The sequence below is a fragment of the Gouania willdenowi genome, chromosome 12, assembly GCF_900634775.1.
Source record: "Gouania willdenowi chromosome 12, fGouWil2.1, whole genome shotgun sequence".
Classification (NCBI taxonomy): domain Eukaryota; kingdom Metazoa; phylum Chordata; class Actinopteri; order Blenniiformes; family Gobiesocidae; genus Gouania; species Gouania willdenowi.
Genome location: NC_041055.1, coordinates 14520576 through 14547374, shown reverse-complemented (window position 1 = coordinate 14547374; position 26799 = coordinate 14520576). Strand labels below are relative to the sequence as shown.

The 26799-nt window shown below is 38.2% G+C and overlaps 1 protein-coding gene across 2 annotated transcripts in view; it reads right to left on the bottom strand.

Moving 5' to 3' along the window:
- The window catches only part of unc13bb (unc-13 homolog Bb (C. elegans)), a 91548-nt gene that overhangs the window by 12942 nt on the left and 51807 nt on the right, over positions 1 to 26799 (bottom strand). The window contains exons 11-31 of one of the 2 annotated variants that reach the window (XM_028463654.1): positions 19504 to 19550; positions 19322 to 19400; positions 19073 to 19078; positions 18395 to 18469; positions 18049 to 18268; positions 17717 to 17944; positions 17479 to 17620; positions 17095 to 17264; positions 15174 to 15289; positions 12777 to 12940; positions 7401 to 7551; positions 7208 to 7276; positions 7025 to 7114; positions 4930 to 5067; positions 4703 to 4833; positions 4453 to 4538; positions 2117 to 2243; positions 1949 to 2045; positions 1661 to 1804; positions 1308 to 1385; positions 849 to 926 (exon numbers count right to left, since the gene is read on the bottom strand). In XM_028463654.1, the coding sequence (XP_028319455.1) occupies positions 849 to 926; positions 1308 to 1385; positions 1661 to 1804; positions 1949 to 2045; positions 2117 to 2243; positions 4453 to 4538; positions 4703 to 4833; positions 4930 to 5067; positions 7025 to 7114; positions 7208 to 7276; positions 7401 to 7551; positions 12777 to 12940; positions 15174 to 15289; positions 17095 to 17264; positions 17479 to 17620; positions 17717 to 17944; positions 18049 to 18268; positions 18395 to 18469; positions 19073 to 19078; positions 19322 to 19400; positions 19504 to 19550 (2436 nt within the window). The remainder of the gene's footprint in view (positions 1 to 848; positions 927 to 1307; positions 1386 to 1660; positions 1805 to 1948; positions 2046 to 2116; positions 2244 to 4452; positions 4539 to 4702; positions 4834 to 4929; positions 5068 to 7024; positions 7115 to 7207; positions 7277 to 7400; positions 7552 to 12776; positions 12941 to 15173; positions 15290 to 17094; positions 17265 to 17478; positions 17621 to 17716; positions 17945 to 18048; positions 18269 to 18394; positions 18470 to 19072; positions 19079 to 19321; positions 19401 to 19503; positions 19551 to 26799) is intronic. The other variant, XM_028463655.1, reaches the window with a different exon arrangement.

Genomic DNA, 26799 nt, shown 5'->3' with positions numbered 1-26799 from the left:
AAGACCGCTTCTCTCGGACAGGGAATGTTTGGTTAGTTGAAGCCCGCTAACAGAGATTAATCCAGGATTTAAATATTTAGATTCGTAGCATAGGGCCTTCAAGTCTTCCAGCAAGCTTGAAACATGAGTCATAAAGTAGAAATACTAGACAAGCACAAACTAGCTACACTATTTACCTACAAACACATCTAGGCTGCTACCACTCACAGTACCCACCAAAGCCTTAGAATCATCATCCTCCACAAGAACCTGCTGTCCAGTCAGAGGAAGATGGACACAGTCAATCCAGCTGTTCTCTGTGCAGCATTAGCCAATTATAAACTAAAGAATGCACAAAAGATGCTCTACACACCACAATTTAAAACATACCTCCTCCTTTACTTTCTCAGTCTCTTCTACCTCCTCATCTTCTTCCTCTTCCTTTAATATCTCATTTTGCTTGGATTATAAAGCATTGTTAGACCACAGGTTAATAGCTCAAGTTCACCATTTCATAACAAAACTATGGCTTCTAAACCACATGACTGACAATACATTAATAAGCTTGTGAGAGATTCAGCGCAGTGGAAGGAAACTTCTACCACCACGACACACAGACTTGATCAAACTATCACTACCTTTATACGCACTCAGGCAGCTCAGGGTCGGTGACTATAGAGCTACTTAAACTTGAAAGAATACTGAATACAACTCTGACACATACCAGTGCTTCCATTGTAGCAAACTGACACAGACACAAATAGAAAATTAAAGGCTTAGGTTTTCTCTTTGGATTCACGAGAGTTTTCTGTTAATATATACAGGCGTTCCCACACCTCCACTTTCTCTCCTGTTGTCTTTAGGCTTACCTGTTGGGCTCCCATCGACTCAAACATCTTCTCCAGCTGGATTCTTAACTGCTGCACATTATTCATGAGAACGCAGGGCTACAAGAGGAAACAAGTTTTAGACAGGAAGAACACATAATATATAATCAGATACATAAGGAAGAGGAATAGGGTCACTGTAAAAATAAAGAAATACAATTTTGTAGCAAGTCAGGAAGGAGCTTGAAGGCATCCCAAAAATAATAACAGAAAAAGAAAGAAGGAAAACAAACAAATAAAAAAAAGAAAAAGAAAAACCAGGACTTAAAAAATGGAAAAACACGATATAAAAAAGGGCAAAAAACATCAATAATAAAATAAAGATTATTTTCAGAAATGATAAAGAGCTGTAACTGAGTAATAGCTGCTGATGTTTAAGTTGGATATGAACATGATGTAAAAACACCATAAAAGGGATCCAAATGTACGGTGACTACTTACAATCTTCTCCTTGTCAATATAAGTAGGGAAATTCTTGGTAAGAGTGGCACTGTACTTCAAGAGAACTTTGGCAATTGTCTGCAAAAATGAGGAAATCCAACATTAGTACTTTAGGCACAACAACAAAAGTGTCTAACTTTCAGAGGAAGAACATATCCAACAAATAGGATCAAATACCCTTAAAAAGTTGAGGTTTCTTTAAAAAAAAATCTAAGACAAAAGACAAGTTTGAGCTTATTTCTCAATCGATAAATAAATTGTAACCTTATAAACACATATTTATAATAATAAATGTTGCCTTCGTATGAAACTGGCTCTGTGCATCACATTTCACATCTGTTGTAGAGAGATACCTTGGAGAAACGGCGACTGTACTGAGCCATGACATTTGGATCCGGACATTCTAGTTTCTTGATGATTTCAAAGCTTTGGTTAAGCTGCGTAAAGATGTCCACCACTGAGCAGGAAAACAGGGCGTGCTCCGAGGTCTGCTGAAACTGAGAAGAGAACATAAACAGTCTTAAATATGCGTAAATAATATTAACATGAGACTTACAACAACAAGCAGAAGATTAAAAACATTAGGTATCATTACAAAGAAGACTTTCTCCTTAGTAGTAATATTAACACATTAGTCTTACTCCGTCTTTCTTGTCTCTCTCCAAAGCTCCGTTCATAAACTCCATGGAAACATCTTCATTCTCATCCAACCACTGCAGCACAAACTGTACAAACCATCTACAAAGAACAGCAGCAGCAGAGTTACTCATAGCTTCATTAAATACAATTTCTCCCTACCCTGTACTTACGATGGGTAGTCGGGAATTACGTCCTTAAAGTTCTGCAGCTCCTTTACGTATTCGTTGTAGAGCCACTTAACCTTGAAGTGCAGGTTCATGTAATCGGTGCTTTTGCACAGTCTGTGTTTCTCATGCTCTATGGAGCCGGAGAGAAAAACATTTATGATCTTTGTGAAGCTCTAACTCACGTGCAGTCTTCTAGTTGTAGTTAGACCTACTTATAGGATGTTCCCTGGGTAAGGATGGGACAATAGAGCTGGTAAAATAAGTATTGAACATATAGCCATTTTTCTCAGGAAATTTAGTTCTAAAGGTGCTATTGAAGGTGTCTTCATGTGTTCAACACTTTCCCCTATGTCATTTCACATTGTTACACGCCTTAAAGCTGCAGTATGTAGAATCGCTCCACGCTCCCCTACTAAACAAAACTTCTTGTGAACGCCTGTGTGCATGCACACACTGTGAAACTCTTTACGACTGTTTCCTCCATAGAAATTAGTAACAAATGTAGGGACTTTATTTTATGTTATTGGAGAGCATTCTAATGTTTTAGAGACATGAAAGCACGTATCAATTGCTGCCGTGAGGACAGTAACAGGGGGTTTCCACTGGATACGTCTCCGCTGCGCCACGGCACTGGTCCGGTTTTTCCCCGCTGTCCGCGGTCCGGTATTTCCCACAGGTTGCGTTTTGAGTGTGCCACGGTGCGCTCTGGTTGGATGACTGTGACGTCACGAGACAGAGCAGTTCTCACGATATTTATATAATTGCGTGAGAACGCAGTTAAAAGTATGTGTTATAAACACAATAATAAACAGATAAACAGTCAGTGTTCCTAACAAAAGACTACAAGAAGGTTGGACTCTCTGGATTTGTCATAGCCATATTTTTTAGCAACAGCCAACAGAGAAGAGATAAAACTGCACCAGTAAAACATGAACTAAATCAAAGTTGCTGCTGTTTACAGTGCAGTTACAGTATGAGAGGAAACAATGTAGTGAATGTGATTTTCTTTTTACACATTATGACATTTTGGTGATTTAGTTACTTGACATATAATCTGAAGTGTTTTATTTTGAAAAGTAACCCGATATTTTATTGCGGAGTACGTGTTTAAAATCCTGTTTAGCTTCATTTGCTCTGTACTGATTGATGCGTTGTGCTCCGGTGTCCACCAGAAATAGAAGCCTTGCGTATATCTGATGGAGGGCACTGGACTGTCGCAGCTGGGAAGGAGCAGACACGCACCGCAGCGGACCCAGTGGAAATTAACACTTAGACTAAAGTGGAAACCTATCAGCTCCGGTGACGCGGTGGTGACGTAACGCAGTGGAGCCGCATCCAGTGGAAAGTGGGGGTATGAGGCTCATAGCCGCTTCAGAGAAGAAAGATACTCCACATCCACACTGCAAATAAATTACATCTGTTTTCTCCACCTTGGATAATGTTTCTCTTAGGTTTACAAGCTATTCATCCCGTCTGTTATCTCTCGCTTTCTCTTTGACTCGGTATGTGGGGCGGACTGCGCACAGACTGAAAACAGGTCGCGCGAAGTCTGCCGCACACACCGAGTCAGAGGGACCTCCACGGAGTCTATTCCTCCCGAACATGTTTGTGCCTTTAAACTGTTGCTTCTTCACCTTGGTCTTCATTTTTCCACTTGCTTTGCCATCTAACCGCTGTGCCAAAAGCCGCAATGGAGACTTCTGCTGGAACATCTGCCATTACACTTTCCCTACTCTCAGATCGTGAACGCTCATAGACTTTTGACGAACAGCTCGTGCAGCCAATGGTAATGCTTAAAACAGCTTTGAAGAAAGATCTCTGAATGGCTGAAGTTCAGCATCACGGTCCTGTATTTCTAAAGCCCATTTACAGAGCCAGGACAAGCAGCAGAGATTCACTGTCCACTCAGAACACTTTGGATTACAATATGCTGAAAGATGATTATGGATTTTTGACCAAATAACGCCAAAAACAAATCTTACATACTACAGCTTTAAGTTATAGACATCTATGGTTGGATTTATTTGCATGTGTGGATGATGTGCTGTGACCAACATTTGGTGAAAATTCCATGTCAGTATCATCTTTATAAATATACTTACTGAAAAAATTGGCGAAGTGTTCGATACTCAATTTACCCGCTGTATAAGTAGCTTTTAAAACAAGCGTGGCAATTATTTCAATAATTTTGACTTTTTTTTGTTTCATTCCTGTTTTGGAAAAACAGTCCAGATGTTTATTTTTTCCCAGTACCACAGCATTATCTTCTCGTCCACTTCCTTGTCAGCTTTTACCAGGGGAGAAAACCAAAAATTTGCATTTGACTTCATGGCACCTACCTTCCATTGCATATTTCATGTCTTGTGCAAACAATGTCCACATGACCTCCGCCGACACTTTTCCCACATTTAGTTCTTGGGGAAACCTAAGAGACAAGAAAGAAAAATGGTCAACAACATTTGAGTATTCTAATGAAACAAATACTATTACCCGATAAGCTATATACATATAATGTCCACATTAACAAGGTTGTTTCCTACAGCTGGTTTGAGTTATTAGCTATTAAGGGTAGGATATGGGATTAATTACTGGCTGAGCACAGGTGTGTAGGAGTTCCTGTCCTCTTCAATGATAGAGACGATAAGCATGATGAGTTTGGGCCAGAAGTCCAAGTTCTTGATGCTCGGACCCTGTTCCTCCAAAGGAAGCTCCTCATTATTCTGAATATGAAAAAATTAAAGTTTTTCAATATTTAGGTTAAAATCTACAGATATATAAAGTCCCTCTGTGATGTGAATGTTAACTATGAGACTCACTGTATCCACAGGATGATACTGTCTGCTGTACAGTTCATGGCAGTTGTTGAAGATGTAGTCGTAGGTCGAGTTCAGACAAGCTTTCACACAGTCCCTTACCACCTGACTGGCTCTGGGAGGAGACTGCAGCTCCTGGACCTAAACCAAAGATGGAGACAAAAACACCATCAGAATGATTGGCAATAGCTATGGTGGTAGTAAGTTCCAGGGTTGGGGTCAATTATGATTCAATTAAACTTTATTTATATAGCGCAAATTACAACAAAGTTTTAGCTGTTAGATAGTTGGAGAGGGAGAAGCTCACATTCTAGGAGGCTAAAGGAATGTACAGTATATCACTGTAGCAAAACCATTATAAAGTGATTTTTTTTCATCTTACCTCCCCTTTATTGCACTTTAGCTTTTTTGGAATGCATGTTATGTCTTATTTGAATGCCTAATATAAATGAAAAACTTTGTTGTGCTTTTTTTGAAATGCAAAGGTTACTGAAATATTTAACAGCCTTGTAACCGGATTCTCCCAGGGAACTGTATCATTGTCATATAGAGCATTATGGATAAAGGACGACAGCACTATTGGCTGTTGTACGACCGTGTCCGTATACTTGAGTAGTTCATCTTTCTTTTTAAGCTTGTTAGAAAGGCGACGAATCTCTTCCCGTAGTTTGGTAATTTCTTTGTTGGCGTTTAGTAGTAAAATGTCTTTTTTTGCAGCTAACTTGTAATCGTGTAAATTTATAATTACTTACAATTACGGCGTAATTATAATTGTACCTGTAATTAAAAATATCTGTTGCTGTTATAATCATAAATTATTTATAACTGAGTCCAAATAATTGACTTTGTAATTGTAATTGGCATGGAAATTCTATAAAAACTACAATTTAATTAAACACAAAATTGAGGAACCAAATTAGAGTTCTATGGCTTACACAAATGTAGTTAAAAATTATTAAATGTTTCATATTAAGTTTCTCCATTTCAGTTCGAGTGTAATTTTTTTTTTCTTTAAATAAATTGAAATTAAGGGGTATACTGACAGAAAAAAGGCGCCCACACCAAAGACATTAATCCAAATCTTTTTAGGATAAAGAAGCCTAACAAGGTAAAAAAGAGATGAAAAACAAATTAGGGGATAGATAATATTTTTAGTGTATTTTACAGCTGATTTAAGACGTGGGTCAAAACCGACCAGTCATCAAAAGAGATGCTAACAGAAACTTAAGTAATTGAAAACATAATTGCAATTGACTACCAGTGGAAAAATAATGATTGTAATTTTATTTGTAATTGGAAAAAAATGCAGGTCAATGTAATCTTATTTTAGTTGTAATTGAATATGGATAATTTAAGACGTAATTGAAATTCGAAAAATGTAATGGACCCCAACCCTGGCAGTAACTAAAATATTTCCAATGATGCACATGGACGTGCTTTGAAATTATAACAGTATGTCCACTATGTAAAGTGTTAATATAATAAATTGTTCTTACATTTAAACCTGACCCTTTACATATTATTGTATTGCTATTGTGCAAACAGTATGGACTGAAAGAATTACAAAAATGATAAAAGTACAACATTATATTTGTAGACAAATACAAAGTCAAACAGTCTTGCATTTACGCCATTTTTGTTCTGGTTTGTTTATGAAGTTCCCTGTGATATGACGTCACTCCGTGAAACATTAAGGTTTTTCTATATTCAAGTGTTTCCGTGGAAAGCCACAATATCAACAACAGCCATTCTAATTGATTTCCAATCCCACAATGCATTGCACAAAACCTTTCAGAAGTTCAAGTCACATGACCATTTGTCAACAAAGTCATTGTTTGTGATGATGTAGTCAAATAATAAATAATCGTGCAGGCCGCAATTTCAACCTTCGACATTTGAGAGTAAATTCTCCCATTTTTCAGAAGAAATACCTTTGATTTATTGATCTATGAAACCTACACTATGTCTTTATCAGTGTTATAATAAAGGTTAGGGACTGTCCACATGGGCTTTATAAACCCTTTATTGTATTGAAGTGTAAAGAACTAAGAGCAATTGGATTATAGAGATAATTAGAGTAGGATAATAGTAGTATTACCTTCATTCTGAAGAAGGTGATGCTGGTTAGAAGATCCACTGTTGATTTTAAATCTTGCAAGCGATCCTTGCTACTGGCAGGGAAGTGATTCTAAAAAAAAAGAAGGAGCCAGTTACTTAAGTAATTAATTGCCAAAATTCAAGGCTGATCAAAAGATGTTAATAAGGAAAATGAAAACATTACCCGGTAGGTAGAAAGGTCAATGCGTAGTGAGTTGTGCAGCTGATCTAAAAGCTTAACAAAGCGCTCTTTCTGTACAGTGAAACAAAGGAGATAATGTCATTAGTTGGTTAAAAAACAAAAATCAACAACTGAGAAAGAAAAAGTGGGCAGTGGTGATTTCTTCTCAGTGTTGATACAGTTAAACCATACAAACCCCGAAATTAGAAGCAGCAAAGCGGTCGGAGGCGGACACATTGGTGGAGGCGGTTGTGTGGGCGTAGAAGGCATTGATGTTGGCCAGCAGGGTGCTCATGACTGCAGGAACTCCAGGGCACATGTACTTAGAAGATAAGCAGGCAAAGTGTCTAAAAAAACACAAGTGAAGCTTGGTAAAGATCACTATTTATTGTCCTCTATTTACCACAATAACACTAAAACATTTGTTGTCAGGAAGGGGAGGGTTGGATGCACCAGTTCATGTGACATACTCAGTCATTATTTAGGCAGCACGTATCTGTTTACCTTTCCAGTCACCCAGGAGGAAGACTAAATACTTATAATAATTATGGTGTAATTGTAACTGCAATTGAAAAACTTTTTGTTATAATCGTAATTGAATTGTAATTGGTTTCAGATAATTGACTTTGTAATTGTAATTGACATAGAAATTGTATAAAAACTGCCATTTACAATTTAATGAAATGCAAACCTTGGGAACCATGTTACAGTTCTATGTCTTACACAAACGTAATTATTAAAATACGTTGCAGACCAGGTTTCTCCATCATCTGTCACTTCTGTTGAGGATTATTTTAGCATTTTTGACAGAAAAAAGGCTCAGACGCCCACACCAAGAATAATACCAATATTTTCATTGATTAGGAAGCCTAACAAGGTGACCAAGACATTAAAAACAAATGAGATGATAATGTTTTTTAGTGTATTTTACAGCTGATTTAAGACATAGGTCAAGCTGACCCGCTACCATAAGAGATGCTAATAGAAAGCTAACACCAGAGGAAGGTTAAGTTTAACAGGGTTATATTTCAGGTTCGGTAATTGTAATTAATTGTAATTGAGCTTTAGTAACTGAAAACGTAATTGTAATTGATTTTCAGGGGGACATTATAATCGTGACTTTAATTGTAATTGGAAAAAATTCATGTCACCAAAATTATTTTTTCACCTATTTTTATTGAAAATATTCAATGCAGGTCAAATAGAAAAAAAGTCCAGTAATATCTATCAGATAGAACATAGGTACAATGTCCATAACTCCTTGTATCCATAAAATAGACAGCCAGCAGTACAATGAAAAGAAACAGTTTATACTGTATATAGGCATATATACGTACATATGTATCTTTCTTTTTTCAATTATAATTTTTTTCAGATAGATAGTTAGATAAGTCTTTATTGTCATTGCATAATTATACAAAGTACAACATACAACAAAATTGGACCACAGTCCCCCTCGATGCAAATCACATTTCATTCACACACAATATATAAATAAATAAATAGGTTAAAAAGTGCAAAGAAGCAATTTACACCGAGAGTGGAGAGCTGCGAGCCACTGCAACTGTGTGCGTCTCCATTGTGGAGTTTTGTGTAATAAAGTAATCTAAGCAAATCAACAATCCAAAATGCATCTTTGAATTAAGGACCATTTATCTATGAATACGTCAATGTTCATCTGCAGTCTTGCTGTTTTAGTTTGTTCTTCCACTGAGTAATAGTGGGGGGTTGAGGTTTGAGCCAAGAGACCGTAATTAGTTTCTTAGCAATTTAAGTTATATTTTAAGTAGTAATTTAATACCATTTAATCTTATATTGTTAAGAAAAATTCCCAATATTATGAAATTTGGCTCTAATGGGATTTCAATGCTGAGACAATTTTTAATTTCACCTTGTATATCTTTCCAATAGTTAATTAGTTTTGGGGTTAGGTCACAGGGTCAGTCGCCGTAATCATAATTGAATTGTAATTGACAATGGATAATTGTAGACATAACTGTAATTTAAAAATGTAATTAACCCCAACCCTGCTGTGAGCATTTGGTGAATGATGGGCACACAAACCATCCATGGAGACAAAAGCTATAGGCACCTACATATTACCTTTTAATAAATAACTACAACAATGTTAGTCAACAAAAATGTAGAGTCCTTGAATTCTAACAAAAGAAAAATAATTTGTCAGATCTTGTAACCAATTCAATACGGTTGCTCATAACCTGTGCTTATCTCACTGACTCATTTCAAATCCAACTGTTCACTGCCATTGACATATGTACTTCAATTATGTTTTTCAGCGGGGATTGCTAGGAGACACTGTGGCGGAGTTCTCCTATGAATATTAGACTTGTACTGTGATGTCGCGACCAACTGGTGCCATATAGGTGGCAGCAGTGCACCTTTGGATGAGAGATTAGCCGCAATGAGCATATACAGCAAGGAAAAGGTGAAGAGTTGACGAGGGAGAAAAAGGCGCAACGAGAGAAACGGTGATCGCTCAAGCAGCTCACCCTCGAGCAGAGCATGTATCGATCTAAGTCGGCATGTCGGGGAGGAGGAGGAAGTTGCAAATGTGTGAGTTGTGGGGACATGGAGGAAGGCCAACATACTGTAAGGGCACTGACCCAGATAGCAAAATAATAATAACGTTGCCATCAAAAGCCCAGTCTCAGTGTTGTTTTAGTTGTTTTATAGAAGGAAACTAATGTTCAGATGTTTAAGGTGTCATTAAAGCAAAAAAAAAAAAAAACATTGGCCTCAAAGTCACTGTTCTGCTTGGCAGGCTTTTTGTTCAGAAACTGGCGTTTTGTGTGAAACCTACCTAAATTCAATGGCTGATTACAGAAGAACGAAACAACCTACAAATATTTTTAAGTAGAGAGTCTATTCTTTCAGAATCTGGTTTCAGATTTTACATAGTCATAGTACAAATTATCCAGTAGTGTTTCCCAACCAGGGGTACGTGAGCACATTGCAGGGGGTACGTGGAAAAATTAAGAATTTATTTCCAAGATAAAAAAAAAAAAATATTCTCAGTCATTTTATAAGTCCGTCAAAAACGGTCCGTGTGCGCTGTGACTTGTTTCCCTGGGGAGAGAACAACCTGTGGCACAATCAAAACAGCGGAACCCTTTTTACCTGCAGCAGGTGTAAATATGGATAGATGGATGAAACGTCCTGTTGCTGTGGATACAGGAGGGGGAGAGAAGCCTGCCGACAAACGCAAGAAAGATGCCAAACCTAAACCAAGGCTGTATAGTGAAAACTGTTTTATTCACTTATTCACTTCTACGTCCGCGGACCCGCCGCAGCCTCAGTGCTTCTTTTGTGGTGAAATCCTGGCAAATAACTCCATGAAGCCAGCCCGTTTACAGCGACACCAGAGTACCAAACACTCGAAAAGTGTCGGTAAAACTGAGGAATTTTACAAACGTAAATTGTCGGAGTTTAAATCAAGACAGAATGTAATGATGAAGGCTACGAGTGTGTCAAACAAAGCACTGGAGGCATCTTACGCCGTATCCCTGCTCGTGGCGAAATCAAAAAAGCCTCACTCGATTGAAGAGCTCATTCTCCTGCAGCTGCGGCTATGGCTGAAATTATGATCGACAAGAAAGCAGCCGACACACTCAAGAAAATCCCCTTGTCGAACAACACCGTGTCCCGTCGGATTGATGATATGTCGGTGAATATTATCGAACAAGTAGTGAAAAAAATTAAAAAAGCCGGCCAGTTCACTTTGCAGCTGGATGAAATGACAGATGTGAGCGGTGATGCTCAGCTCCTGGCCTTCGTTCGTTACAAAGATGTGTCGGACATAAATGAGCATATTTTATTTTGCAAAAAGCTCCCAGGAAAGACAACCGGGGAACAAATGTTCCAAATTATAGACATCTTTTTCAAAGAACACGATTTACAGTGGAAAACCTGCGGTCACATCTGTACTGATGGAGCTGCTGCGATGACGGGGAGTGTGAAGGGACTTTTCGGACACGTAAAAAAGGTAAATCCCAACATTAAATGGCTGCATTGTATTATTCACCGCGAGGCACTGGCAAGTAAGCGAATGAGCCCTGATTTAAGCGATGTTATGGATGATGCTGTGAAGGTGATTAATTTCATCCAATCCCGGCCACTGAATCACAGATTCTCGCCGATATATTTACCAAACTTAACGAACTCAACCTATCGCTTCAGGGAAAGGAGTCACACATCCTTAAAATGTATGACAAAATTAAAGGATTCACAAAAAAGCTCAAACTATGGGAGAACAAATGTGATGATGGAGGTGTCAGCTGTTTTCCACTACTTGATTCCCATCTTGCCACCACTGATGTTGCCAGGGGTCCAGTAGTCAAACTGGTCCAAGCACATCTGTCCAAACTTTGCATGGATTTCAACCAGTATTTTCAGGACATTGAAGGACTGGATTGGGTGAGGAACCCATTTATTGTGAGTGAGAGCTGCAGCAAACTTCCTGCAAGGCTGCAGGAGCATCTGATGGGTTTATCATGTGATCAGGGTCTGAAAATGGCCTATGATGAGAAGACATTGACTGAGTTCTGGTGTGATGTGGAGAAGGAGTATCCTGAGCTGGGAAAACATGCATTGATTGAGCTTTTGCCTTTAGGTTCTACTTATATGTGTGAGGTGACATTCTCAGCTTTGACACACATTAAAACCAAGCAGAGGAACAGACTGGATGCGGAGAACAGCCTGGTAGCAGCTGTTTCCACACTGTCCCCAGAACTATCAAAGCTTATGAAAGACAAGCAAGCTCAAGTGTCTCATTAATGCCCAGATGAAGAAAAGAAAGTACAGCTGATACAGTGAGTTTAAATTACAGTTGTTCAGTGTTTTGTTTCTGATTTTTCAAGTTCAAATGAGACATGTTCAAAGAAGCTCGTTTTGTGGGAAATCTCATAAAAGTTATATATAACACATGCAGGTTAATTATTTTTTTGGTATTTATTTATATTTTTTCTAATTTCAACTTTCTAATTTTTCTTTAATAATAATGTATTAGTATTAATAATACAGTATTAATAATAAAAATGTTTATTATAATATTATTTCTTATATTTATCATTTTTATTGCCCTGAAGGCAACACCATTTTATGTTCAATTTGAGTTGAATAAGATCATGCCTGAATATTATTTGTTCAATTTAAGAATAGGAAATAAAATGACGCTTTGAATATTCAGTTGTGTTGTGTTCTACTTTTGAAGAATCATGCACACACATGAGTGAGGGGGTACTCATGGGATGACAAAACGGCTCAAGGGGTACACAAGACAAAAAAGGTTGGGAACCACTGCAGTAGGTCATAAAAGATCAGTCAAAATGCTCTAAAATTGCTGGCAGCCAATGAGTTAAAAGTCACCTTTGTTTGCATTTGGAAGATTTAAGATGACATTGCAAGAGGGCACAACCGGACATATTGCCTTGGGTGCCTAAATGTGCCTCTAAGCATGGCAGCAAACCCATTCTCAGACACACAGACCTTGGAATGACAGCAATATTAGGAGACGACCTGAAAGCAGGATAAACAGAGAAAGTGTAGGACTCACGTCATGGCCTGGTAAATGGATTCAATCCCGTAACGCATGGCAAACTCGTCCACTATTTCCTGCGCTACGTCGTCGAAATAGACTTTCCAAGAATCGTCACCACGAGCCTCTGGGACTTTCACCACACCTTGGCCGAGTACATCAGTGGAATGGTGAAACAGGTTCTGTAAAGGCAGACGTTCAAACACACAAAGGCACGAAAAAGGTGACAAAAAAAATCCATCGTAGGGGGGTCTGGGGGGATCCTCCCCCAGAGAAATGTTTTAATTTTACACATAAATTAATCAATCTTGAACACTCTGAAGAGTACAATAAGGCAAAATACACAATTTTCTTCAAGGAAAAAAGAAAAAAGACATGTATTCACACCACTCAAGTTGAGGTTTGTGAAAAATAATAAAATATATATATGAAGAATTGTGATGTTAAAGTAAAAGTACCTAACATTTGTACAGTTATTCGCTTCGTTACGCCACTGATGCTGAGCTACTGGTTTTATAGTCCTTTTAACAGTTTCCATCATTTGCCTTGTTTCTGTCCTCTTTTGGTCTGGACATGCGTCTCAAGCTTTCTTTGTTCATTCATGTGCTTTTCGCTTTCTCCACTGCTTTTGCTATATTTCAAACATCGTTATGTTATTCTGAAATAATTTTTTTATCAATTGTTTTTTTTTATTAGAAAATATTGGTTTTCAACTTTTGTGAGTAAACAAAATAAAAAAATAAAAAAAACACAATGAAACAGAGATGTATGTCAAAATAAGTGTAATTTAAAACCATGTGTCATCTCTTTTTAAGTATTTATAATCACATGCCATATAAAGATATATGAATGAGAGCAGCATTTATATCACCTGATGAGATGTTTTTCAAATACCGGTAAACACTCTGAGCAGGTGGAGCTGCTCAGCCCCTCCCTCCCTATTTGTAACTCTAAATCAGAAACAGGTGTAGCTTCACAGACACAAAAGTTAAGCGGAAACTGCTCGGCTTTTTTGAATGAGTGATGAGTTGCATAGTGTTTTTGCAGTTTAGTCGGTGTTGCGGGTGGCCGATTCAACATGTGTAACTCTGAGGCGGGGGGCGGGGCAGGGGAATGAATGAACGCCCCCTTCATGATGACGGTGTTTCATTCACATTGTCACTTTCAGTGAATTCAATTTTTATTGGTCAATTAAATGATTCCTTGACGTGAAAGACACTGTATAAGGCCCTACACACCTGAGAAGCGTCTGCGTGTTTTCCCGGTAAAGTGAAACTGATTTAGTGCAAAGCAGATTTGTCCCAAGCAGGTCCGTCCAGAGCACGAGCGCTGAGTAATATGTAGAAATTACATTTATTTGTGTATGGTAGATGTGTGGAATGGATCTAGCCTCTAGCGTGCAAGGAGCAGCAAACAGCCTATAACCCCACCCTCACGAAAAACTCATCGGATCTATACGATTCAAATAAATGGCCTATTTTGAGTTCAAAACGACGAATTTCACCGAAAAGCGACTGATTTGCATGTATGAAAGGGCAGAAAGAGTAGGAAAATTCAATGGTCTTCAATTCAACCCACATCAATTAGAAAGAGAAACAATGTAGTTTTCTGAAGTAAAAGAATGTGTCTGTTAAGTATATAAAGATATTTACTTAATGATTTGTCTAAGCCTGAATATTATTTTATCTAGTCTTTCACCTCGGAATGATAGGTTTGAAAAGCATCTTAAAGATACTACAGTAATTTTGAGCATTCACTGTGACATATTGAAACTGAAAGAGGTTGTTTTTTTTTTTTGTTTTTTTTTTTTTGATAAAATCTTAACCCGATCAATATTTAACATTTGTGGGTCATTGACAAGGAATCTAAACCCTGAAAAACAACTTTAATTTCTTAGACTTGTATGTTGGTAGTTACATTTACTCATCACTACTTTTCCTTCTGACTGAATCGAGATTATGACTAAATACAAAAAAGAGCAGGGTGACCAAAACTAAGACTAAAATGGACAACATATTATTCAAGAAGCTTATCAATATTTCTTCTACTCTGTATTCATTTGTGAGGTAGGGGCAAGTTAGCGTGATAGGGCCGAACATGATTTTTCTTGCTATTCAAAAGCAGCTGTTTTTGTGATAAGACACGCCAATACAAGTTAAATTAGTCAATGAGGTTAACTGAATTCTAAACAGATTTAGTAGACTGAAACTAAAAAAATAAGACTGGAAGGCTTTCAAATTTGTTAACACTTCTTCAGTAAGAACACAATGTACACATTTAATCTATTAGTGGTATAGCCAATATATATTATGAATCACTGATTTTGGAATTAAACCAAACTTAATACAAAGAAAAAAAAGTAAGAAAGAAAACAAAAAGTAAAGATGAACTCAGCGATCCTGTGTGGCCATGTACCTCATGCAAACAGGTGTATTGCACGTGGTATGCAGCCACTTTCTCTTCTCCTTTAATTTCCACATTTATTTGGAGGCGAATGGCACCTGACACAGCTGACTTGTCAGTTCTCTTCTCTGTAAGTAAACACAAACACAATCATTCCAATGCAAAGCCTCAAACTTTCATCTTCACCTTCGTCAGACACAGAGGCCCATTAAACCAGGTCTGATCCCTCAGTGCTAATTGCAGATGATAATGGTGGCAGTTCCATTATAGGGGCTTGGTTTTGTGCTCTGTGATGACAGCGTAAAGCCACCAGCGCTAATAGAAGTTCTCCAGCTGACTATGAGCGGGACAATGGCAGTTGGCTGTGTGGACTTGCGCTCTTACGTTTGGCAGCCTGCCCCTGCTATTTGCTCTGACAGGCACATTATTTGGGGTAATTTGTGCATGTCGGGAGAGTGGTTGTTTTCCGACTGGAGTTGTGTTACTCAATAATCACGTATCAGAAACAGCACAAAGAAGGAGAATAGAGAAGAAGGGCAAGTAGAGGGGGAGGATAGAATTTCACAGCAATAAGCCATATATACAGTAGCTGTATAGATTTCTGATTTTCTAATCATCTATTTCTAGAACGTGAAATGCTTTCTGAAGAAGTGTTGATGTGACTAAATTTTATAGGCCTGTTTTTAGACACATTTACATTCATAAAAGTGATTTAGTCTTTGAAAGATTTATTATTGCACTTGAATCAAGTAGAAACAATACTTTTTCACAAGTGCTAATAATAATTGGGCTGAAAAAGCAGCTTCTTTGTAATTTGGAACACTGAAAAATTTTCTTCCATGTTTTCTTGATCAGCATTAGCTCAGGAAGTGACAACGTCCATCCAATTATCAAAGAGATTGAGTTTAAATCTATAATTGTTTGATAAGTCCTTGGGCAACACAATTTCCCTATGTTGTCTCCAATAAATATGTAAATGATTTGCCTCTCAGAGCTTTGAGTTATTACAAAAAAGTTGGTAAATTAAAAAAAAAAAAAAGCCACAAGTATCTATTACTATCAACAATTTCATTATTCCCCTGTTGCATTAGCTTTTACAATTTATCCATCCTTTTCCAACACACACTCACTATTTGTATTGACTTTACAGGGGGGTCAGTGGCTAAGCGCCTTGCATGGCAGCTCTGTTGCCATGTTTCAGTAAATGTGCCTGTGTAAAGACAACTCACATAGTAAAACGCACTCAGTTAATTAAGTTTTTTGGAGGGACGAGTAATCTGCAAAAATTTACGTAATCTAAAAACAACATGCTCCTTATTCAGGGGGTGTGCCCCACACTTTCTTAAGCTATTGACTAGAGGTTTTTGTAGCTTTACTGCAGACTGTAGCTGTTAAACATGCATAATGTAAAATAAAACAACTGCAATCGAATTTCTCCTAGGTCAGCTAACTGGCTGATTGAAAAATAGCAGCACATTAGAAAAAAGAAGGGCTTATTTTGCTCTAAATCTATTACCATCACAGATTAAAGGGATCATGGTCCTTTTCTCTTCTTCAAAGTACAAATATCCTGTTGTGGCAGTTTGGATGAATGAGACGGAATCAACCTTTAGGGTTGCTGGTCAGATGCGGACACAAGGGTTTATTTGATCAAAGAGTTTTGGGGAACAGACCGGTCTGGGATTCGGTGGTAAAAAATCTTTCAGCGTGTGTGCCTCAGTGAGTCTGCTGCTGTTTAGTGCTCTCAGTGTTATGTATGTTGCTGATAGTGGTAGTCATAACATAGCAGAGCCTCCTCAGGCAGAGACCTTGGTGAGTTTACAATGGTATCTGGCCTGCTTAGGGCAGTCTGACCAGAACTGACCATAAGAGAGTTCTGTAATTACATATCACATCAGAATATCCATGTCACAAACTAAGATACCATACTGACCCAGGTTGTACCAGACGTCCATTTCTCCACTTAGTGTTCGGACTTCGATGATGCTTTGTCCAAGAAAATCATCAGACTCTCTCTTTAGACGCTGCTTCACTCGAGACTTAATGTCATCATCTTCATCCCACACACGAACTTTGATTCGATCAGAAGAGTTGTGACATTCGCTAATAAAGAAGATGTATATCATTACAAAATCTTTAAAACGCATGTCTACAGCTTGTGAAAAGCCAGAAAAGCTGAAGCTTTTATAGCTGCTTGGGCTTGATTTATTTAATTTTCAACTGTAAAGTGTCAAAAGTTTATGATGCATTACAAATGTCATATGTACTTAAACTCACACTGCTATAAGGAATTATGGATTAGCATTACTTTACTTACAAGTGGAACTTCTCCTCCCAGACTGGATTGAGGTTGCCAAATATGGTCTTGGTCCTTTTCTTTGTCTTGCCTACCTGAACAGTTACGTATGGGTCACTAGATCCTGTTTTGTCTTTAGCCTGAAGTCCTTGAGCACAAACAACTGAAAAGTGACAAAATGTTGTATTAAATAAAAGTTGGATGTACAGAAGATATGTTGAGTTTAGAGTTTTTTGGTTGGCTTTAGAAAGTGGTGTACCAGTGATGCTGATCTTGGCAGACCACTTTGAAGTACCATCTAGTACACTCTGTTTGATGGTTTTCATCTGCTGTGAATGAAGAGCTTTGCTGATGACAAACACCTCTCTGATAAGCTCAAAGATCTCAGGCTTGTTTCTTTCTCTTATCTTCATCCGATCCTTCATGGCCATGATGATGTTTTGAGTACGGTCTTCAGCTCCATGTTTAGAGCTTTTCTCAGCAGCACCTAAAACGTAAGTTGACATTTATTAGTTTTATTTCTACAATCTGACACAAACACAACTGCATGGTGCATGCATGTTTCCATATTGTTCATTGTACATTACTCACGCTGGAGACAGTCAGCATTTAGCAGCTCTTGGCACTTTTCATGGCACTTGACTCCACACTCAGAGCAACGCATACCTTGGCGAGCAATTCCCCACAATAACCCTTCACACTCGTAACAGTAAGTGGGTGTAGTGGCTGTCCACACCTCAAAGTTGTGTGGTGTAGTGCAGGATATGGGATAGATGAGAGCCTGCAGGGTCTTCTTATACACATGGTTTTTCTGCACAAGGAATATTAAGCCTATTAATCAAATACCTTCTAATAGCTCCAGAACACACATTTTAGATTAAACGTATTTGTGTTTTTTTAATTATTACTGGGATTAGCTGTCAATTTTTGCACTCACCAGCTCCTCATCCTTGATTGAGGACCGTGCAGCCATAGCAGATGCAATTCCTGCCTTTCTTGCTTGAACAAGGGACTGAAGAAAACGTAAGAAACATAGTTGAAATAAGATTTGTATTCAATAAAGGATCTGCATGACCCAAAACCAAGCACGGCACCTCAACATTACTGCACAGCTCAGGTTACACTATTGGGGGAATGGTCAGTAGGGTTAAGAAGGGGTTAGAGGGTTTTTTCTTTTACTGAATTGTTGCCAAAGTAACAGGAACCCCATGTGAGTAGAGAGAACATCAGATTATTCAAAAAGCTAAAGATAGTTAAGAAATTTCACTCTGCTGCATCGCTGATATTAGTAAGCATTTTTTTTTGTTTACCCATATAGATATTCTAAATCCAGGTTAGTTAGCTAATAATTAGTTAGTAAAGTAAGGTATTAGTTAGGGTGGGTACATGGAAACAATAAAGGAGGAATGACAGGGAGGACATTATTTATTATATCAAGTAGGAAGAAAACTTTTCCCAAGAAAATGCATGCAAATCTTTTCATTTGTAGTAAGGCAAAAGTAAATGATAAAGATTTCCATGCTAGAAGGACACACGTCAAGACATCTAGTTTTTCCATTAGACCTACTTGATATTTTAGCATACAAGGTAGTGGGAGCTGGGTCTTACAACTTACCATAGCCTGACCAAGGAGAGTGAATGCATTCAAGAGAGTTGTGGGAAATAGTTTTGGGTTTAAGAGAGGAGGGAGAGAGAAATTATCAGTCTGTGTTCAGTATTTGGATCCATGAGTTGATATCACTCCCATTCCAAAGGTTATTTAATAAAAATAACTGTGGTATACAGTACATATATATTAAACATTGCAGATCTAAACAAAACAAACATCAATAGGTTTTTATATCCTGGAAAGAATTCTACTTACCACTTCGCTGACCAAAGGAATAGGCTTCTTTTTCCGCAGGTCTGGCATGCTATCAATGCCATACAGACCAGATCCACCACTGAACAACAACAAAGATATTGCATAGTAAAACAAGCGTAGCAAAGGTATTTGAACCATTATGACAAACTAAAGTTAAACAGACTTTTGAATATTATACTTACCCTGGTTTAATCCAGGCCTGTCGGGCTCCAGGTTCCTCATCTCGAACCTGCAATAATACAAATGGCAATTCAAGATGAAGTTTTGTTCAAGCTGGCATATTAAATTATATTTAGAGAGAGTAGTAGTGTGAGTGGAACTGGTTGAGTTTCCCCTCCCTGATTTTACTGAACAAGCAAAGTGAAAAAAGCTGATACATTTATTGACCAAAACCACTACACACATGCACCAAAACAAAAGTAGGACAATTCTTTCTACTTTAAAGAAATTATGCCCATATGATAACATGCATCGTTTCCATCCAGTCAGTCTAGTGTCAGATAAGTGTGGAGGCAAAAAGCACTAACATATAAATATGATCAACTTAAAAAAAGAAGAAAAAATAGCTGTCAGCATGGATCTTATTAATATAAGTAACCTGATAGTCTTCTTTCCAAGATTCTGAAAGAAAAAAAAGACAAGCCATACAAGTAAAGAAATACGCAAAGGCTATTTTGAACAATCTAATATCACATTTATATTATAAAACAGTATGAATTGTAGCATTTAATCTGACTGAACCAGAAATAGGCAACTTCCCACAATAGGATGGGGGGCATAAAAATATGATTGTCCGATCCGGGGCCACATTATCAACATTTATGACAGCATTTAGAATAATGACCATGTATATTTGTCCTTTTCTGTATTTTTATGGGATTTTTTTCTACTCAATACAATTCAATTTCAATTCAAGTTGAATGTAATTGATTTTTTCTGACTTATTTTGTCTAGTTTTGGTGTTTTTCTGTCATTTTGAAGATTTGCTTTGGGGATCTCAAAAAAAATAGACCAAGAGCTGCATGTGGCCAAAGTTGCCCATGTCTAGATTAAACTATCAGCTGACATCCTTTACTTTTTTAGAATTAGCAATTGCATGCAAGTTCAAATTAATTTAAAAGTTATTTAGAAAATACCTGGAATGAATTCATCCTGTGACTGGGATCCCTGAGAACCCTGAGAGCCATGGGATCCCTGCGATCCCGGAGTGGATCTCGAAAGCCTATGACGTGTTTGTCTTTTTTCTTTCAGAATGCGCTGGAAGTTGGCGATCCTTTGGCGGTGGCTAGCTTCAGTTGGTCTTGCTTGATTTACATCTTCAATAACCTGATTTTCCCTAATTGGACTCAAGCGTACATCATCTACAGAAGGCACTGAGGGCACTGGACAGTCATCTTGTCCGCTCAAAGATTGGTCTGGTGCAATGTTACAAGATTTCCTGGCTGGCTCAGACTCTCTTTGGCTCTGTGTATTTTCCTCAGAGCCACACTCATTTGGCTTGCAAGGGGAGCAGTTAACATCTTGTTGAGATGCTTGAGCGGAACTTGATTTGTTCTCCTGTGAGCCACTAGTGTCCATGCAGATTGAGATGTCCTCATGATCTTCTAGAGTGAATTGGTTGTGAATCTCCAAAAAATTAGACTCACCCTCTAAACACACTGCAGGGTTTTGTTCCTTCACTGACTCCTTTCTCTGAGTAAGGGAGGATAAACATGCTTCACCTGCACTAACATCTTTTATGCTTTCTAAGTCAGATCCCTCAAACTTTGTCAAAGCCCCCTTCAAAGCTGACCTAAATGTCATAACTGCTTTAGTGAAAAGCATTACATCTAATCCATCATTAATGGTCCTGGGTATTTCTTCAGAATCTATTTCAGAGGACTTCTGCGATAATGATTCTCCAGCATCCTCCTTGGAAATGCTTAGATCTGTCCATTCTCTTTCTAAGCTCTCAGCTGACCCAAGATCAAGAGTATCCCCTGATAAAGGACAATCATCACAAGTGGAATGTGGCTCTAAAAAAGTATCATCAGAGTCAGTTAACAGATTAGTCGAACAGCTAATGCTCCTTGATGGTCCACTGCTAAGTTCATTCCGGCAAGCGTCCATGGTGTGATAATCAGAACTCAGTGAAAATGGACATTTAGCCACAAAGTCACAGTCCAAGTTCTCAGCTTGTGGTTCGATTGACCTCCAATTTACCATACTGAAGGAACTTGGAGGACTGTTGTGATGTTGTCCAAACAGCAATGAGAGGTGCTCAGAGCTAGTGTGTGAAGAATGGCCTGGTGTGCTACTTTGTGTTTCCCCAGTAGTGCACCTTTTCCAAACCCCTGGATAGATAGTTAGCTCTTCTCCACTGTTGGGGCAAAAATGGATATCCTCCTCACTCCAGCCGCCATCTCCTCTTTCACAATGTTGCATGTTAACAGAGGGAGGCCACCGGTCGTACATAGCGCCATTGGAAACAAAGTTTGCTTCTTTATGGCTTTGATGCAATGAACTAGTGTTTTGGCAGTTATGAACCCAATGAGGCTCCATGTTGCAAACATCAGGATGTACATTAGTAAGCATGTGCATGCAGGAACGTTGTTTTGAGCTTGCTCGATGCATTTGCTTGGATACACTGAGAGTGTTCTGATCAGATTTTTCATGTTTGGGTGATTGGTAAGATAGAATACAGGCTGCATCTTTTTCATAATCTTTGTAAGCTTCCATTGGTCTCTGGTCCTTTTCATAAAGAGATGTGACAGCATTTTGTCGGCCAAGGCTTCCTTGTCTAGTGTGTCGCATTTGAGAAACAAAACTAGGGTGAGAAGAGGCTGCTGCCCCGGAGCATAACTCCCCTATCTCAGTAAGCACTGCATCTACACAACATGATACTTCATCAACGGAGCCTCTTACAGATGATAGATATTCCTTTAAGTCAGAAATTTCTTCCTGGATCTTGTTGATGCCTTTCAGCTCTTCTAAAATATCTTCCACTATATTGCTCGAGTCACCTTCCTCATTTTCTCCTTTCTTGTTTACTTTATCATTTAGGACCTCTTCAACAAGCTGGGGCTTTCTATCATTGGCAACACCTTCTTCTTGGTGACCAGACATTCTGTCCAGCAGGGTGAGGTCAGTTTGGATACTGTTTGCCTGGTTTGATAATAGGCCATAAACGGCTTTGTTTTCCGGCCTCTGCACACTCTTCACCTGCTTTCTGCAGATGTTATGCCCAGCATTGTAGTTAGTTTTTGTCCCCTGCAGATCTTCCCCTTTGGGTGAGACCAAAAGTAGCTTTGGTTTGTTTGGTTCATCTTTTTTGCCATGTTCTGTGGGAAACATCGCTAAGATGGGGCATTCATCGTCCACTGTTCCAGACAAACCTCAGCTGAAGTGACACCTCCTTAGTATGCACAAAGCATCTTAAATTGCACACGAGAAAGAACACATTAAACAGGACTGAAAATTAAATTTAAGCTGTTCACATACTGAAGCGTAAAATGCATTTTCCCTCTTATCTATTGTGTTACTGAAGTGCACTAATTGAATTAAACAATTAAAAATGAAAAAAACACTCAGGAATATAATTTCACTGTCATTCTCTACATTAACTATGGGGGAAAAAAATCCAATGAATTCATAGTTTAGTGTGAGAAACAAATGCAAAAGAAAAAAAGCACAAATTCTGTCACTGTAAATGCAGGCTGCTTTTATTGTTTTTAGTCCATAAGGCAGATTGGTTTATTCTGAAATCCCACACCTCTATCTGAGGCTATCACACCACTGTACAGCACAGATGCTGGAAAGACACTGGAGCTGACCTCTTCTCTGAGAGAGTGGCAGCATGAACAGTGTGCAGCTGCTCAGTTCTCTGTAATTAGGGGGTTTGGGAAGACAGCTTGGTAATTAAATGACAGGTCAATTCTCTCCTTCGAGGCCATGTCATTCTTCCACACCCATTCCAGCTGCATGCACTGGTAGCTTTGACCAATCACTTACAATTCACACACTACAGAAGTAACTGACAAGTAACTTAAAATGTGTTAATGTTATTACAACACACAAGGTGAAATTTTTACATTGAAAATACTTTACATTTACTTGACAGCAGCAAAATAAATCTAAAATATAGCTTTTTAAAAGTAAGCTCTGATTCTTTACATGTGACCTGGATTCATAAGATGCCTAATGAATCTCAGTAATTTACTGCAATATCTGTTCGTACCTTTCCACCCATATTTACCGTACACCTGCATTCAGGTGTACAGTAAATAGTTTCAAAGCTTTGTGCAGTCCCTTTTAATAGTGTATCAAGATAAACAAACATTTTCAAGAAATAGATGAACATAAAACAGCTCATTTTTACCCACTAGCTTCATGCATCATAAAATGTAGTCCCTAATTTTCACCAAGTCAGAATTAAGATTATAGTTAATAAAAAATGATTCTTACCTTATGGGGGAAAAAAACAAGAAAACTGTGGATATCATTTCAAAAGATTGGAAAAGTCCAAATGGAGTGTTTCTCAATAGGAAAGAGTTGTCTTTACTCTTTTATCAAACAAGGGTATTATCTTTTAAATGCAAAGGTAAACTAAAAAACTGAATCCATCATTTCTACCTGTGGAGCAACCGGACAAGCAGACCTCGATCCTTTCAATTCAAGCTTGTAAATAGTCATTCCGACTCCCTCCCTCCCTGTTTGCATACTTCATTTACTCTCTCTCTCTCGCTCTCTCTCTCCCCTAGCAATGTATTCCAGCGCAAAACTAATCTGTTGCTAAGACACCAACAGCTTTTAGTACCCTTCATTCTTTTACTCTGCGATTCTACATCTGCCAGTAAACATTTATTAATATCTTTGACAAAATTATAATTTGAGACCAATACCATGATCTAATTTTAATTATAGCTACCAGTACACCTCAAAGGGTTTTTACCACTTTGGCTGTAAATGAGCACAGGGGAAAAGGACATTGGCATCATTTGTTACATGCCATGAGAAAAGCAGATACTGGTACTTTTCGCCCAGGGGGCGTTTTCAGTTATTTACAGATTCTGAAAGTGTGAATTCTAATCTTTCCAATGGCGTCACACACACATATAAATCAAACAATATTTAAAGAAGTTGAATGTTGTCACTCTAAAGTACAGAGGGAAGAAAATGGTCCTCAAAGTTTTTGTCACCTCAGAGCAGCAGGAGTAGGGAGCAGAAACAAAGGCTGCTCATTTGCATTAAAAGGGACATATCATGCTAAATCCACTTTTTTAGCCTTTAAATGCCTTTTGTTGTATATTTAGAGTGTTTAGAACTACAGAAAAGTTCAAATTAGTCTCTACAGGTGCTCCGTTGATATCTTTATATTCTGTTTTGGTCATATTTTGCAATCTGTTTCGATTTTTCTATTCTCTATTACGTTTTTTGAACTATTACATCACAGTATTTGCAGCGGAACTGCCAAATTAGGACATCGACTCCAGGCCCAACACTTCGAGCAATCCGCCATTTTTATTTCTCGCTTTTATTTTGTAGTCCCAGCTCAAGGATGCCGAAGTTACGAGAGGAGAAATCAAAATGTTCGGTTGTTGGATGTAGTAACCCACACGCTTCATTACACCATCTCCCAGCATCAGAACCTTTTCGAAGTGCCTGGTTGAGTTTTATTTTTTATGGAAATGTACCCACATCTGTGGGTAAGGTCATTTTGTGTGTGCGAAGCACTTCAAGGATGACTGCTTCAGCAACCTCCACCAGTATAAAGAAGGATTTGCTGAAAGACTTTGTCTGATTGAGGGTTCAATTCCTTCTATCTTTGGAGACGACAAACAGAGCTTCGGTAAGCTGTAAATAACGCTAAAAAGTGTGATGATAAGACGTCCCTGTCATTGTTTTGTTAGCATTAGCAGTTGCACCGTCTTCATATGTTAGCACTGTGTGTTCGCTTCATTTTCACCTCCCTCCGCCGGGTCAGACTCTGGCTCGAACATGTAAGGCTGGATGGACAAGTCTTCCGTTGTTGACATTTTGTAAATAATGTGTGAATAAAAAGTTTCTGCGCCGCTAGATAATCATCTCTTCTATCAAACTACAAAAATGGCCGAACAGGGTGGAGTTGAACCGAGTGTCACCTCTGCAACCTGGAGAGGGGGCAGGGCATGAAGTGTCTCATTTGCATTTAAAGAGACCGCACCAAAACGAGTTGCTCTCAGAAGCACATCAGAAAAGGGGCCTGTGGAGCTATAATAATGAGGAATTCAGACCCAAGCATTGCAGTTCTGCTTTATATAGACCACAACTATATGATTTATATGTAAAAAGGAAGGATTTAAATGCATAATGTCTCCTTAAAGCTTTTTCTCAGGTTCTCTCATGCCGACTTGTTCCTGGTTTTGCCATGGCGCGTCACATTTAATTTAGCAATCCCATGATGACAGTTATTGACATTATGTTTGATTATTTCATAACTAATTCTAATTAATTACTTCCAAGTGTCCTGGAGCAAGTAATGTAAATCAAATGGTTTTAATAACAACACACAAATGCCATCTGTGCTTCACCTTTTGTTGCTACAACAATAAAGGGGATAGAGACCAGTTAGGGTATAAGAATACACATAACCTTTGAAAGTTTTAAACTGGCTAAAGAGCACACATGCATTCATGCTGAGGTCACTGACTCTAATGTTATTCTAAATCGCTTTTTATTAATCAAATAATATTTAAAAACGCAGAAGTCAGAGACTACATTTTCTATATTAATGAATAAGCTTACTGTATTTAATCAGGATTCTCCAGTGTAGGCTACTACATTTCCTGGATATTGAAGATCACCAACATACGGTAAATATACATATATTTCTACCTGTATTCTTGAGGTTTCCTCTGAGCATACACATTTACTATTCAAATAGTACAGACACTTTTCGTATGTGTCCTAGAACAGCGATTCTCAACTGGTGGGTCGGGACCCAAAAGTGGGTCACGGACCTATACTAGGTGGGTCGCGAACAGCTGGTCAAAAATAAATAAATACTTAATGTGTCTCATACTGGTCTTGTCTTTTATATTGAAAGAAACTATTCTTTTGACAGGCATGTTGTGAAATGCATGTTGCACAGGAAAATATATAGATTTATGCTTTAAAAAATATTATATACGTGTGTTTTCAACAGCTATTTTTGAAAAACTAAATTTGGTTGGTTGAATTCTAAAAAAAAAAAAGTGGGTCGCGCTTTAATGGCCGTGCAAATTTGGGGTCCCAGGGTGAGACGAGTTGAGAATCCCTGTCCTAGAACACACACTATGTTGAAATTTCAATTAGTGCACTCCAGTTTCAGCTTTTACCTTAGCTGTCAGCACTAAACGCTTTTTCAAAAGGAACTGCCTAATATGCATCAGGCAAAGCAACAATTAGCCAGCATGTTGCGCTATACATCAGAACACTGGAGTAGTATCTAAAAAACATCCAAACCTTAACAACCTTCTTTA